At 38.3% G+C, this 16744-nt stretch overlaps 1 protein-coding gene across 1 annotated transcript in view; it reads right to left on the reverse strand.

The window, feature by feature from the left end:
- Window positions 1–16744, reverse strand: part of GBE1 (1,4-alpha-glucan branching enzyme 1) — a 182242-nt gene that overhangs the window by 62500 nt on the left and 102998 nt on the right. Inside the window, exons 8-11 of the mRNA XM_029082122.2 lie at window positions 8999–9114; window positions 8560–8687; window positions 5983–6081; window positions 3506–3616 (exon numbers count right to left, since the gene is read on the reverse strand). Of these exons, the coding sequence (XP_028937955.1) occupies window positions 3506–3616; window positions 5983–6081; window positions 8560–8687; window positions 8999–9114 (454 nt within the window). The remainder of the gene's footprint in view (window positions 1–3505; window positions 3617–5982; window positions 6082–8559; window positions 8688–8998; window positions 9115–16744) is intronic.

Raw genomic sequence — 16744 nt, forward strand, 5'->3', positions numbered from 1 at the left:
GTGGCGGGCCGACATCCAGGTGGAGACATCCCGGAGGCAGGAGGAGATGCGAGCCTGAAGGGAGGGGGAGAGGACAGGGGCGGAGATGTAGGTCTGCGTGTCATCTGCGTAGAGATGGTAGTCAAAGCCGTGAGAGCGAATGAGTTCACCGAGGGAGTGAGTGTAAATGGAAAACAGAAGAGGGCCAAGAACTGACCCTTGAGGAACTCCAACAGTTAAAGGATGGGAGGGGGAGGAGGCTCCAGCGAAGGAAGACCGAGAATGACCGGCCAGAGAGGTAAGAGGACAACCAGGAGAGGACGGAGTCCATGAAGCCAAGGGGAGATAAGGTATGGAGGAGGAGGGGATGGTCGACAGTGTCAAAGGCAGCAGAGAGGTCAAGGAGGATTAGAATGGAGTAGGAGCCATTGGATTTGGCAAGAAGGAGGTCATGGGTGACCTTAGAGAGAGCAGTCTCGGTAGAGTGGAGGTGACGGAAGCCAGATCGGAGGGGGTCTAGGACAGAATGGGAGTTAAGGAATTCTAAGCTTCGATTGTAGACGACTCATTCTAGGATTTTGGAAAGGAAGGGTAGTAGGGAGATAGGGCGATAACTGGAGGGGGAAGTGGGGTCAAGAGCGGGTTTTTTTAGGATGGGGGAGACGTGGGCATGTTTGAAGGCAGAGGGGAAGGAGCCATTGGAGATTGAGTGGTTAAAAACAGAAGTTAAGGAAGAGAGGAGGGCAGGGGCGATGGTTTTAATAAGGTGAGAGGGAATGGGGTCTGAGGCGCAGGTGGAGGGGGTGGCACTTGCGAGGAGGGAGGAGATCTCCTCTGAGGATACTGCAGGGAAGGATGGGAAAGTAGGGGAGAGGGTTGGTGGCGGGGAGGGGAGAGGCGGACGGATGACTTTGGGGAGCTCAGACCTGATTGTGTTGATTTTCGTGAGGAAGTAGGTGGCCAGATCATTGGGGGTGAGAGATGGAGGAGGGGGAAGAACAGGGGGCCTAAGGAGAGAGTTAAAGGTCCAGAACAATTGGCGGGGGTGACGGGCATGGGCGTCGATGAGGGAGGAGAAGATGTTTTGCCTGGCGGAGGAAAGGGCAGAGTTAAGGCAGGAAAGGATAAATTTGAAGTGTGTGAGGTCGGCTTGGTGCTGGGACTTTCGCCAGCAGCGCTCAGCAGCTCGAGCATAGGAGCGTAGGAGGCGGATGGAGGAGGTGATCCAGGGCTGTGGGTTAGTGGAGCGAGAGCGGCGGAGGGAAAGGGGGGCGAGAAAGTCGAGATGAGTAGAGAGGGTGGAGTTGAGAGCGGAGACCTGATCGTCGAGAGTGGGAAGTGAGGACAGGGCGGCAAGGTGAGGAGAGATGCTTTTGGAAAGACGGATGGGATCAAGACAGCGGAGGTCTCTGTGGGGCAGTAGCGAAGATTTGCAGGGGGAGGGAGTGTGAGAGATGAGGCAGTTACGGTCAGAGAGAGGGATTTCAGAGTTGGTGAGGGAGGAGATAGTGCAGCGGTAGGAGATGACGAGATCGAGGGTGTGACTGAGTCGGTGAGTGGGCACGGTATGGTGGAGGAGGAGGTCGGCAGAGTCGAGGAGGGATAGCAGGCGGGCGGCAGAGGAGTCGTCGGGTACATCCATATGGATGTTGAAGTCTCCGAGGATCAGAGTGGGCAGAGAGAAGGAGAGAAGGAAGGTGAGAAAGGGGTCAAGGTGGTTGAAGAAGTCGGAGGTGGAACCAGGAGGGCGGTAGATGACAGCGACAAGTATCTGGAGGGGGTGGTAGAGGCGAATGATGTGGGCTTCGAAGGAGGCGAAGGAGAGGGAGGGGGGAGGAGGGATAGTGCGGAAGTGGCAACGGGGTGAGAGGAGGAAGCCGACGCCTCCTCCCTTACCGGTGAGTCTGGGGAGTGGGAGAAGGAGAGGCAGGAGAGGAAAGATTGGGGAGTAGGATAAAAGCTAAGAGGGAAGAATGTATTGGGGAGAACTTGGCCAGGAAACTGCTGCATTATTGGCTCAAAGATACAAGTATTATAAATGGAGAGTAATTTCGGACAGAGTAGTCTTTGCTATTAGCCTTTCCCAGGCATGTAAGGGGTCTCCTGGAGCAGGATAAAAACAAAAGGCACTTCTTCCAACTCATAACTGAGAGTTAATACTTATCAGAACCAATCTTGACACAAAACATGATATTACTAAAGGTTCAGTTATAAATATTTGAAACACATGACTAGATTTAATATGAATTTGTCATCCAATGATATTGCAAATGATAGAAAGGTTTTGCAAACATCTCTACATTTTGCTCTGATTTTCCTGGATTAATACCTACAATTTTTTATGTAGCTAGAATGTGATAATTTTGTACATCGATATGACTGTACAAAATGATCATTTGTTAAGTGCTTACTATGTACCCGGCACTGTACAAAGTACTTCAAAGGGAAGATGAATTAATGTTTAGAATTTTCACCCCAAAATCCAGCATTGTTCCCCTCAATTAAGGCAAAGGAGGTTTATGATGGCTAGGAACCTTTTATTCAGCCAAGTGCTTTCAGAGGTCATGGCTATCAATCAATTACGTGAGCAGAACACTGTACTAATCCTTGGGGAAAATACAATGCAGTTGGTGGATGCGATCACATTTTATGAATTTATAGTCTAAAGGGCAGCTGAAGTCTAAGGATGCTGCTGGCAAAGTCTTCCCTCTCAGCTACACAGTCTCTGGAAACTGTTGATAGCCAGCAGAGGTTGAGGAGGACAGGAATGGGGAGGATGGGCATCATCTGATTTAGGGAACAAATCATTTTTTTCCATAAACGAAATGTAAGCCAAGGTAAAAATAAATAGCTAAACATGGCTAAGTAAATTAAAACTCAATATAAGAGTCAAGTGTCACCATCACTAATAAGCTAATCCAAATATATTCAACATATTGTAAAATTCTCTAGAGAGAAAGTTGGCATTTTCAGATCTACAAAATACTGTCAATCTCTCTTTCTACATATATTATCTGATACCAAAATTATTACATAGAATGTACCTACTTGTAAGAGTGGAATGAACAATAATATGGATTTCATTCATTCATTCAATAGTATTTATTGAGCGCTTACTATGTGCAGAGCACTGTACTAAGCGCTTGGGATGAACAAGTCGGCAACAGATAGAGACAGTCCCTGCCGTTTGACGGGCTTACAGTCTAATCGGGGGAGACGGACAGACGAGAACAATGGCACTAAACAGCGTCAAGAGGAAGAACATCTCGTAAAAACAATGGCAACTAAATAGAATCAAGGCGATGTACAATTCATTAACAAAATAAATAGGGTAACGAAAATATATACAAATTTATACAGATATACAGATTATACAGATCTGTATATATTTATACAATATATACAGATTTAGACAAATTAGCCAATTTGAGAAATAGCCAAGTATTAAAGGATACTCCAAGATTTTATGTGAATAAAGCTTTCTGCCATAGTGACTTCGAGAATTATATACAAACATTCTGAATACCTGATCATGACTTTCAGCATATGCGATGCATTTTTCAAGGTAGCGTCGGTTTATAAGGGTATGCACAATGTTACCCATATTCCAGTCTTCATCTTTGAACTCTTTAATTATCTTAATGAGAACAATTCAAAAACACAACTTTTAAATAAAACACTTGAGAATCAATTTGCTCATCTGAAGTTCACCTAGCCCTTCTAAAATCCCTAAGAACTTTTGAAAGCACAATCTACCTGCAAATAAAATTCATACTGTTTCAATTATTCTACTACAAAAGAAATTGCCAATCTGTTTGTTGTAATGTGATGCTCATTTCAGAAACAAGAATTATGCTTTGGAGTTGTGTAACTTAAATTTTTAATTTTCTCATATCAACTACAGCTTTATAATGGGATACTGTTACTACACATAAAGACTGCTTGGATCTCATAAAACTAGATACTCCTCTCCCTATCTGAATTATTAAAATTACTAGTGATAATACTCATTTTATGGTCTTAAAACTAGAGTTCTATTATGTTAGCTTGCAAATATTTATTTCAAAGATTTTAATAATCTGTTCCAGTGAATTCAGTCATGAAAATTTATTTTTGGTAGCCTGAAAGATTTAAAAAAAAGCAACAAAAATGAAATGATGTAAAAAATAAAACTATCATTTAAAATCCTTGGAGCAAAGGAAAAACTTAAATCTACAGTAAAATTTTGGGGCGTGACCAACAATAATTGTTTTTTAATCAGGTTGATTTTGATTTCTGGTGTCTTCAAGGAAATTGTTTTTTAGGACATTTGACTTCAGTTGATGGGATTTAGACCATTTGTCAGACAGAAACTGGCTACCAAGGGAAACCCTTTGGCTAAATGCCTCTCCACATTTGGACAAAAACAAAAACAACACAACAAAAAATTCCAATTGAAAGTACCATAAATAAATAGCACCTAGAGAAGCAATATGGCCTAGTCAAAGCAGCATGTGCCTAGGAGTCAGAGGACCAGGATTCTAATTGCATAACTGCCAAATGCTTGCTCTGTAACATTGGGCATTGTAGCATGACTGCTTCACATCACTGTGCCTTAGTTTCTTCAACTGTAAAATAGGGATTAAATACCTGTTTTCCCTCCTACTTAGATTGTGAGTCTCATACGAGACAGGAACTGTGTCTAACCTGATTAATTTGTACCTACCTCAACACTTAGAATAGTGCTTGATAAGCACTTAACAAAACTTACTGACTATAAAAATTAGTGTCTACACCTATGCCCATTCCTGTTGACATGCTCAAGGTTTTTATTTTGTAAACCATATGAAGATAATCCCCCCATTAATTGCACACAAGCAACAAGAGCATCATATCGAGTCACAAAGGAAAAGGTTTCTGTGGGAATTCACAGAATCTATATAGTTCCTGTGAATTGGCTAGCCTTAATAGCATTAGTACCATAACAGTTCTATAACTGGCAAAAATCCAGACAAATGGCCTACTGTTTTACCATATTTCAAACCAAGAATTCTTCACATCTCATGCCTGAAAAATGCAAAAACTAAATGACCTCTATATTATTGTGTCTGGTGTCCTCCATTTCTTTCCAAAGACTTTCTCCATCACTTATTAAGAGAGCACATATCATAGACATTTTGTCCCAGCTGTTAAAGACCAAAGTGGTTGTGAAATATATGGGATTCTGATACTTGAGGTGGCTTAGTGATTCATTCCCAAGGAAGAGTTAGCAGTGCTCATTTTAAAGCAGCATAAACCAATTCCTTCTAGCCATTACACAAAGGGTGCATGGCAAACAATTGTTCATTTGCCAGATTCACAAGTGAGAACTAGTCTTGCAAGTTCAAACATTAGCAAACCATTTCTGATTTTTAGACACAAATAGTACTAAATGAGAAACTATACTTTTAAATCATTCTCATCTATTCTTGGCAGGAAGCAGAAAAATATGAAGGATTTCAAAAACATTTTAGCACAATTCCCTGGGGAAAAGGAAAGCTTGAGGAGTAGTGTAGCCTACTGGAAAAAGCATGGGCTTGCCAAAGAATGGGGTTTCTAATTCCTGCTCTATCACTTGCCTTCTGGATGACCTTGGGCAAGTCATTTATCTTAACTGTGCCTCAGCTTCCTTTTTTGTAAATTGGGGATTAAATACCTGTTCTCCATCCTGCTTAGAAGGCCTGCTAATGGATCTGGGCTGATTTTCTTGTATATACTCCAGCACTTAGCACAGTGCTGGCCCATAAGTAAACAAACACCACCACAATAATTATTAGAAATGGTTTTTTGCAGACTGAAAAAAAAAAGGTTGAAACTGTTGGACTCAAATATACTTCTGGATTAAAATAAAAAAATTTGAGTTGGGAGTGACTAAACCTAAGATTGAATTAATCCAAAGCAAAACTATAACTACATTTCTGGTAAACTATGTAATTGAGAAGGACAGGGCAAGGTCAAAAATCATTGTAAATCACTGGTTTTCACCTGGATCCATTTATCAGGAATTGCCATGGCTAATCGATAGTCGAATCCACCACCTCCTTGTGAAATAGGAGCACACAAAGCTGGCATCCCTGAAACATCCTAAAGGGAGAAACACCATTTGCATACAACATTAGAACTTTAAAGTACCATTCCATTTTTAACAGAATACAATCTAGTGATAGACTACAGCATTTTCCACTTTACTCTCTTGAAGCATCTTGATGCAAACCATGGAGTTCCCTGATCATCAAAAAATAACATAGAACATGGAATCAGATAAGTGCACAATCATGGAGACTCTCCCAAAGACCCTCAGTATGGTCTAAAGGGAAGACTGTACTCAGGAGAGCAAGAATATGTCTTGTCTCTGCCTCTCACCTGCCAGATCATCATGGATATATATATTTTTAACTTATTGGTGCTTCAGTTTCCCTGTTTGCAAAACTAGAAAAATACTACTACCCCCAACTAAATCAATGGGATTTTGTGTAAAAAGTGGCAACCCTGGAGGAGCAGCAAGGCTGAAAGACTGGCTTTTGGGGCATGCAATACAAGAAATTTTATCACAAATAGCATTTAATTTGGATACAAGACTTAAGGATTGGAATCAACTGTGGAGGACTTGGGGAAGCGAAGTGGAAAGCAAAGTCACACAATCAAGTTCACTTATATGGAATACTTCATGTATGCTTGTGATGGAAAAAGATGATGGGATAAGACCCTAATAAGGAAGATTTATATATGAGATCAAAAGTTTTTTTGCAGAAAAAGAAACCAAAAAGAGATTTTATCATTTTAAATGCTCATTCGGCTAAGAATTATTTCAGGTACTCAAGCTGAAGAAAATATCTACAATACATAATATCTATATTTATATACATTTAAGTTAGGCCTACTTTTAGGACTATTCTAATTGTATGGTATTCCCAAAAAGGCACATCCCTCTTCTGACTATTACCGCCCAAGTGTGAAGTTCATTCTCTGATCTTTATCCTTTTAAATTATGTCAAATCTTTCTCCCACCCCATTCCTTTTTTGATGATGATGATGCACATGTGGATCAATTCCACATTTTGTATAGATGATCCCTCTAGGCAAAAAAAAGTGATATATTGAAATTGAAATAGCTTTCAATTTAAGTAGAATAAATTGAAGACACATCTTGTTAAGAAAAAGCTAAAGCCAGGTAATATAAAGCAGACTAAAGTCTCTAAATTTCATTGGAAGAAATGCTGATCAGCAGCTTACAGCTCCCTAGTTGATGAACCTATTTTACTTGAAATGAAGTAAAAGATCAATATAACAATTTTAAGTTTCATGTATCAAATGATTGCTTCTTTTCATGAGTACCTATTTTTAATCCTTTATGTCATTAATTGCCTAATAGTTGCTACTTATCAGACAGTGGGTTGTAAACTGCCTTATGCATCATTGATAAATGTATTAATTTAAATTTTCTGACATGACATAAGAGGTTTCAACATCAAGAAAAACTATAAAATAGTTCTGTTAAAAGAAATTAAATGGGCAATACCTGGCATTAATCAATTTATGCCCTCAACTAGGGCCTAATAATATTCACAAACACTAATGAAGTATATTGGAAATTAAGCAATACAACATTATAGATAGAACTGGGGCACCTTAGAGTTTATAACTATTAACACCTCTGTTGTGACACTAAGAATCTGAATGATATTGGTGCTAGTAAATATTTATGCTGAAGGAGATTGAAGAGAATTATACCAATTTCTATCATTCACAAGATTTGCTTCAGTATAATAATAATAGTAATATACTCTATATTAGCAAAACCATTACATAAAAAATGAAACCCATTTCTTTTGAAGTTGATCTTTCCAAGAGCAATGTTGTGTGTCAACCACTCTTCTTTGAAGGCAAAACAATTTTCATTGGCTATAATCCATTTTAATATTCATTTCTATTTACAGAACTCTGAAAACCAAAGGAATGCTAATGTGATACCTAAATTAGCATAAGCATTTAGCAAACTTCCTAATTTATCACATTTATCACCAAGAAGGGAATTGTCAATTATGCATAAACTGAATTATATCAGTACATTGTAGCACCATAACTGTTAATCATAAACCTTCAGCATTATGAATAACTAGTGAGCACTTGGCAATCATAGAGAAATAACATAAACAAGAAAGGTAATAGGAACATAAGATGAAAGGCTTCAAAGAAGCTGAAAGGCAGGACATGGCATACCTAATGACTATGCCTTGAGTGAAAGAAAAAAAGTAACATTAACATTCCATTACTTTTTCTGCTGATGGCTTTTGAGAGGAAGGACCTGTCTGTGATTAGGATATTTTATTTTGTATATGCTGGCATTCTCCTTCAACAATTGAACTGTGGCAGAAATTAGGATGCAAAGTACACTAACAGGAAAACACTGAATTCTAAATGTCACAATAGGTGTATATAATCTCTACTGTAACCAGAGTGCAAGGTTGTAAATTCATTAATTGACAGCGTGTAATTTATTATTCAAATACTCTATATGGAAAAGGTCACAACCAAAGAGGTCAAAGACAACAGTGTTATTACCTCAGCTATTGTAATACAATCTGGATACACTGCATGAACCAGATGGTTTGCTAGCATGAGATAAACTAGGGCATCTTCATCCACTTGCAATCCAAAATATTCATTGTAATCACCTGAAAAACCTTGACCTAGCAAAACAAAATATGAGAACGTCACTTAGGATATTAAATGTCTTTTCGTTCTTTTAAAGCCCCCATTTTATTTTTACCAAATTGTTTTTAGCTTAGTTAATGCCCATTTGTAATGTGGTAGGAAAATTATAGTGGACAATAATCCCACAATTCTTTCTCCTCGCAAGGAGGGGTAGAGATCTTGCCTTTGCAAAATGGAGAGAGTGCAGATCTTAAGGGACTATCGCTATAGTACATCAGATATTTAAAATACCCTCACTTAGGGGAAAAAAATCAGCAGTTGAAAGTTTATTAATGAGTTTACCTACCCATTCCATGGTGGTGATAAAGCATGGATGTTACACCATCAAAACGGAAACCATCAAAACCATATTCTTCTAACCACCATCTCAAATTAGAAAGGAGGAATCGCAAAACTTCCCAGCTGAAATAAAAATAAAATACTGAAGCATATTTAAATTGAGTCGGTTGTTTAAAGGTGTGATCCATTTTTTTTAAGAGTGTACTAAAAATAATTTTATCTTCTATTTCTTGGGGGAAATGAGCAGTGATCCAGTAATGCCAACTGTTCACTTTGAACACGTCCATCACTTCTGACTCTAATGCCTTTACCTGTGCTTCAGCTTCACTCAACTGGTTTCTCCCATATTTCAATGCCCTCTGGAAGCTCTTCCTCTGGGAAGCAATTCTTCTGGTAATTTCATCCCAAGATCTACCTCAGTACTCTTGTATTTAGTATTGTCATCAATTTATATCTATTGTCCTTGCCATTATGTTTTAAATACCTGAGGCAGGGATCATGACATATACATCTTAAAGTTTGTAATTCTTGGCATAAACTGCAAACTCAATATTTTTAATATTGACAAACTATCCCCAGGCAGGGACTAAAACAGTTTTGTGTACATGCATGCATGTGTGGATGGACACACACACCCACTCACTCTGTCAGTGTACTACAACTGGGGTTCTAATTTTAAAAGAAAATTCACAGGTGCCTATGGAAAATTTATTGATAATATATTTAGAGATGTCTGGCAGAATAAATCAGTAGGCACTTAATTAGTTTAGATGCCTGAAATATTCAACCTGTAATCAACAAATGAGGATTTATTAATTATGGGAATTTTTTTGGAAACTCCAAAAAAAAAATCAAAGCTGTTGATTGTCTCACATTCTGCCATTGAAATACATACTGAAATAAAGTACAGCCAAAATTTCTTGGCAGCTAAACATAATCAGATTTAGTAATATTTATGTAATGAAGTTGATTTTGTAAACTAAGCATATTTTCTAAAATGTTCTATTTATTTGCATTGCCAGTATAGGACTTCTTTAAAAAAAAAACAACCAAAACTAGTATGTATTCAGAATACTTCACTTTCACTGTCTCCTAATGCAACATCCATAAGAATAGAGTCCATCGATTTACAATGTAGCAGTGTATAATCACAATGACAATATATAAATTCTTTCAAGTAAGATGCTCACTGAAACTTAACTTTATAACATAATGTTTCATAGTCAAGACCACAGTACTGGAAATTTGAAATCCAAATCTTTGATTCTAGAATTCTCATTAAACCCTCAGTTTGCTGAACATCCCAAAAGTCACTAGTCTAAGACTTGCTTCCTTCATTAAGGAGGGCATAATACTGGCTTCTAGACCATTCTAAGGCTACTGAATAAAAAGTAATACTACTAGACTACATTATTCACAAAGATTCTGATTCATATGCAGCTGAACTAAACTTCAGCAATAGCTGGGAACTAAATATTGATAAATTGTGCCCCCAAAATCTGGGGTTTTAAAAATCTTCCAGTTAGTAGATAGATGATTATCTCATTTTGAAGAGTTATATTAAATTATTATACATCTTTAGAAAAAGAAGGCTCTTAGCTGCCCTGTTCAAAAAAGGCTACAGCTGATTTGTGAAATGAAAGGTCATTCATATTCAGCCTGAATAGTCCCAAAATCACTAATGATAATCTATTCCATTTTACTGATTAATGCTTCTCAGGCAAGTCACTTTCTCTGTGCCTCAGTTCCCTCATCTGTAAAATAAGGATTAAGACTATGAGTCCCATGTGGGAAATGGACTGTGTCCAACCTGGTTAGCTTGTATTTATCCCAGCACTTAGTACAGTGCCTGGCACATAATAAGTGACTAACAAATGTTTAAAAACAACAACAAAAAAATCACTGACGCAGTCATCTTTGTAAACGTATCTAATTTACTGCTATATTGTTCTCTCCCAAAAGCTTAGCACAGTGCTCTGCACACAATAAGCGATAAATCAATGTTAGATTAACTAATATGCTTCTATAGTCAACTACGGTTAGTGTGGCAAGTAATGAAATCTTAGTATTGCAAAGTGCAATAGCACTCAGAACTCTTGGATTTGTAGATGAGTCCAATCTCTTCTGATGAAATTCTATCCTATAACAGTAAGATGCTTGCAAAAAATACAATGCTCATGAAAAACTTACAACTCCAATAACTGAGAACTCAAAGACACACAACTAAAAAGGCATTTTTCAATCTATAGGCTTGTTCTGCATATGAAATGCACAATAAATACTGCTATAATGGCATATTTCCACGGTAAGTTTTGTTTTCAATTTACTATTCTGGAAAAAGGTTTATTTGAATAATGCATCAATTTTATCCTAATTGGCAGAATTAAGTAAAAACACAGGAAAATACTAAGAATCCATCCACCATTTGGGGGAGTAAACAAATGTTAATGAACAAATAGCTAATTTAATTGATACTTTTTTGTAAAACAAAATAATTTTATACCTGGAAAAATTAAAAAAAATTGTTTTCTTCACAATCTAAAATCTAGGCTACATTTGTGTTTTAAAAAATACATAATTAAAGGTGTCCATATGTGCCACTGGGGAATTTCCAGAAAAATGTATGAGTGAAAATATACAGACTGAAATATCATAAGAATGTCAAAAAATTTAAGGCATAGACTTCCTATTGAAATGAACTTTACAAATGTAAATCATGGCTCTGGTGCTACTGCCATGCCATTCAGTGCCAGTGTCATTTCAACACAACTGATTCCTGGGTAGTCCTGTTCTCCTGAAACCCAAGGACTGAAAAAAAGTCAGATCTCTTGCTAAGTTGCAACATTTGGAAAATCAACTTTCTACAACAGTGAATTTGCCAACACCACATCATCTTATTGTGATAAAGGTAAAAACTATATTAAACATACCTCTCACTATCAATTTATAATGCAAAGGATCATAAAAGACAATGTTAAGCCTAATATACTTTTACAAAGACTTGTTGTATGAGGAGGTTTGTTTATCATTCTCATTAGTATTTTAGCACCCAAGAGCAGACCACTATATTAGGTACTTGAAGACACATGATAAAAAGTGAAACACATAGTCCCTGTCCTGGAAAAGTTTATACTTGAACTAAATATTTTACCATTGGATTGAGGAACTTATAATTTCTCTCTCTCTTACAGGAATTTTAAGACCTCAATCTACAACAAACTATTTCTGCCATCTCTGAACGTATACTGTTACAAGTGACATTGGATCTAACACCTGACTTGCATAATTTATGACAATCATATCCCCTCACACCTAATGGCTTTTCAGATCCCCACCTGCACCCTCCCTTTTCTCCATCTTGCTCCCACCCCTTCTACCCCCCCAGGAGTCCTCAATCCCAACAAAATCCTAGCATGAAAAATGGGCAGGGCGGGAAAGATAGAGGGGCTCTGGAAACAGTGTTCCTTCCACACTTCCACTGATGGTGACAGCAGGGACAAAGTGCTTCATCACATAGTAACTTCAAACAAAGAAACAACAAGTTTAACTACTGCTGAGTCATTTTTAAAATTCCAGAGCTCTACATCAGGGTCAAAACAAAACCAAAAAAACCCCAAAACAGTACCCAACTGCTAAATAGGAAGGCCTGGTCTCTATTCTCAAAACATTTGAATCCAGGTTTCTCCAGCACTGATTCTCTAGCTACCACTGCCACAACATAGCGTTTTTCTATACCCTGACAACTCTGTCCGCAACAAAAGCTCAGCTGTTGCTTGGATCCAAGAGATGATCAAAACATTCACCCTTTAGTCAATGAGTGGTACATACTGAATGCTTATTGTGTGCAAAGACCTGTACTAAATTCTTGGGAGTGTACAGAACAATAGAGGTGGTAAACAGGTTCTCAGCCCACCATGAGTTTACAGTATGCGAGTAGGCTCAGGTTTCAGGCCACAGGAAAGAATACTCAGGAGGATGCTGTTCACAGTGTTTGGGTATGTGCATGCATGGAAAAAGAGAAGCCACTAAGACGTCTATAAACAATGTTATTTCTGAATTAATCAAGGGGCCTACATACATACCAATTGAACTTTTTAAAGCACTTGGAAATAATTATAGCTTTATAATTCATTTGAAATTTTATAAGGTATAAGCCATCACAGGTTGTAAGTATCTTTAAAATAACCCAATACATGCTCATCACTTAAAATCTGTTAAGGATCCACCAGCAGTGCCAAAGTGCACCACAGCATAAAATAACCTTTGAAAGATAGCCTCACATTATCACCTCTTTGGGGCAAAGCCTGCTTCACTATACCAACCTAGGCATATTTGATACAATTTGTAGAATATTCATTAATTGTAAATATCTTTTAAAGCATGCATGGATTCCTAAAATAATTCAAAGTAGTCTCTGAGTGCTATATATATTTTTAAAAAATCACACCACGAAGCATTTTAGCCCTTTTTTTAGCACTTTTAATTCGATGATCAAATCAGAATGCATAATAAGGCAATAGGAAAATTATTCTTCCAAAATTCAAGAAGATTTATGGCACAAAATATTCTGACTAATCAGCTAAAATCATATCTCATTTATGATACTGGTAGACTGAACAGATGGTATGATATGATACTTGTTATAGATGTACGCACATTTCAAAAGTCAATATTTCTTATATTAAAAAAAATATGTGTGAAGGGCAGTAATATAATCAGTTGTTCACTTGGGACCAATGTAGACGAACACTAAGCCCAGTGAATTCAAAATTTCCAACGTGCTATCTCAACGTCTTGAAGTGGACAAATCTAATCAGGCCAATGAAGAATAATTTAAGTTTTGGTAGTATATTAGTAGGGTTTAATTATCAAGCACAGCTGTTTAATTAGCAAAAAAGGCTACTTCTGCTCCTAAATAAAACCATTTTAAAATGCTTATTCTAGAGTCTAACATTTAGGAAATAGTTGAAAATGACCGTGCAATTGTCATTTTAAATAGAGGTTGGTGGGAAAAAAAGAAAACTTAGAAGTAATACACAATTAGGAACTAAACAATAAAACACACTTTCCCACTGAGTCCTAAATCATACTGACTGATAAACTGAAATTTCATTGGGTAGGAAGGAAAAAGGATGTCAGAAACTTCAAATTCTATTACTTTGCACCAAATCCAAGGATGGAATTATGTCCCCAACAAGCCAGTTTGGAAGTACTGAGGGAAGGTTAGAGGCAGGTTTTTGTAATTTCAACTGAACTAAAGTCTAAACTAGTCTGGTTTTACTGTTACTGACACCTTCCCAGTGTCAGTGCTTACTGCTTATCAGATAATTTCTTGCTATCTTGTGAAACTTCACACCAGTTTTAAAAATGTTCTCAAACTAATGAGCCAACTTATTGGTATATTAAAAGTATATCTTAGTATATTTTATAAAGTCAAATGCATTTTATTTTTTTAAAATGAAACACATTACTGTCAGCTTATGGAATTAAGAAGTGCGAGTGGAGAAAGAGCAGAGGAAGGAACAGGTTCCCCAGAGAGGTTTCATATAACACCTTTTTCTCCAAAGAGATACATTTTTCACACTCCTATTTATCCTCAATGAGGATTAGAGGGAAGCAGTGTTTTGGTTTTTTTTTTACCTTCTTACAGTGGAAGATATTGTGACAAAGATTAAAACAGCTTATCGAAGGACACAAAGCAGAGAAATAGAGTGGTCCCAGGTCTCCTGACTAGCGTTTCAAAAATGAACTCATCCTCTCAGAATCCGTCTTATTTTTTTAAAACATTTTCAATTTCTCCCTGTTATAGTTTACCTACTTATAAGTTTCGTCCACTGAAAAAAACACTACACAGAATATTTCTAGTCCTGCTACCCAATCCCTTCCCCCTCCTGCCCCTTCTTCAACTCTCCCATCTTTCCAAGCAGTATCTCAAGTGGAGATAGGCTGCCTTCTCTCAAAATCCACCCCCTCCACCTATGCCTCTGACCCCATACCTTCAGACCTTATCAAACCACTTGTTCCTTTCCTTCTTCCATCCCTAACCATCTTCAACTGTTCCCCGCTACTTTCAAACATGCCTATGTCTCCCTTATCCTAAAAGAAACTCTTCCTTGACCCCACTGTTCCCTCCAGATATTGCCCCATCTCCCTCCTACCTTTTCTTTCCAACTTCCTTGAGACAGCAGGTCTCACTTAAGTTCCTCTCCTCCAAATCTCTCCTTGACCCCCTCCAATTTGGCTTCCATCCTCTTCACTCCCCAGAAACCACCCTCTCAAAGGTGACCAATGATTTTCTTCTTGCCATACGCAGAGCCTCTACTCCATCCTAATCCTCTTTGACCTCTCTGCTACCCTTAACACCGCTGACCATTCTCTTCTCCTAGAAACATTATTCAATCTTGGCTTCACTGACACTGTCCTATTTCTCCTGGTTCTCCTCTTATGTATCTGGCTGCTCATTCTCGGTCTCTTTGGTGAGCTCCTCCTTTGCATCCCACCCCCTAACTGTGCGGGTCCCTTGAGGTTGATTTCTGGGTGACCTATTCTTCCCACACCAGCCTATACTTCACTCTGCAGCTCAGATCACTTTTCTACAAAAATGTTCAGGCCATGCTTCCCTAACTTCTCAAAAAACTCCAGTGGATGCCCATCCACTTCTGCATTAAACAGAAACTCCTTATCATCAGCTATAAAGCACTCAATCACCTTGTTCCCTCCTAGCTCACCCCACTACTCTTCTACCACAACCCAGACTGCACACTTCCCTCCTCTACTTCTAACCTACTCACTATCTGCCAACCTATTGACCACAACTTGCCTCTGGCCTGGAAGGCCCTCACTCTTCATATCAGTAACTTCCCCCTCCTATCCCCACCCCTTCAAAGCCTTATTGAAGGCACATCTCCTCCAAGAGGCCTTCCCTGATTAGGCCCTCCTTTCCTTTATTTTCACTCTCTTCTGAGTTGCCCTAATTCGCTCCTTTTATTCATCCCCCCTCCCTGCCCCACAGCACTTATATACACATCTGTAATTTCATTTATTTATATTGTCTAATTTTCCCCACTAGACTGTAAGCTCATTGTGAGGAAGGGATGTGTCCTATTGTACTCTCTCAAGCGCTTAGTACAGTGTTCTGCACATAGTAAGTACTCAATGAATAAGACTGACTTACTTGACTGCTGATAGGAGCAGTAATCAGAGAAATAGTATTCTAGAAGTGCCTACTGTGTGCAAAGCAGTGAAACAAGTGGTAGGGAAAACACTTGGAGGAGAAATACAGATTCTCAATCCTCAATCTTAATCCTCAATCCCTAGATGGCTCACAGTCTAAGCACACATTAGGGAAGGTAAAATGAAAAAAAAAATACAACAAATAAATAAGTGCAAGAGTAATAGGGTAATGTCGCTAGAGGAATAAAGTTCAATATGGATCTTAGCCACAGAGAGCAACAAAATACCTCCCCAGAATAGGACAGAGAATTTAGTCTTAAATTTTATGACAGTCAAATTTGAATCATGAGCTCCTTGCCTTCCCAACCTTGATCCCCATTAGGCTACTCTAACAGCCTCTGGCTTGAAACTCTAAGCTCTCCTTTCTTAGACGTAAATTTCACTCCATTGCACTCCAGAGCACATATTTTTCCAAAAAAAAAAAGTTCTTCTCATCTCTCCTCTCAAAAAACTTGAAATGGCTGCCCATTTCCCCCAACAAGCAATAATTTGCTAACCAACAGCTTCAAGGCTCTCAAAC

The sequence above is a fragment of the Ornithorhynchus anatinus genome, chromosome 17, assembly GCF_004115215.2.
Source record: "Ornithorhynchus anatinus isolate Pmale09 chromosome 17, mOrnAna1.pri.v4, whole genome shotgun sequence".
NCBI lineage: Eukaryota > Metazoa > Chordata > Mammalia > Monotremata > Ornithorhynchidae > Ornithorhynchus > Ornithorhynchus anatinus.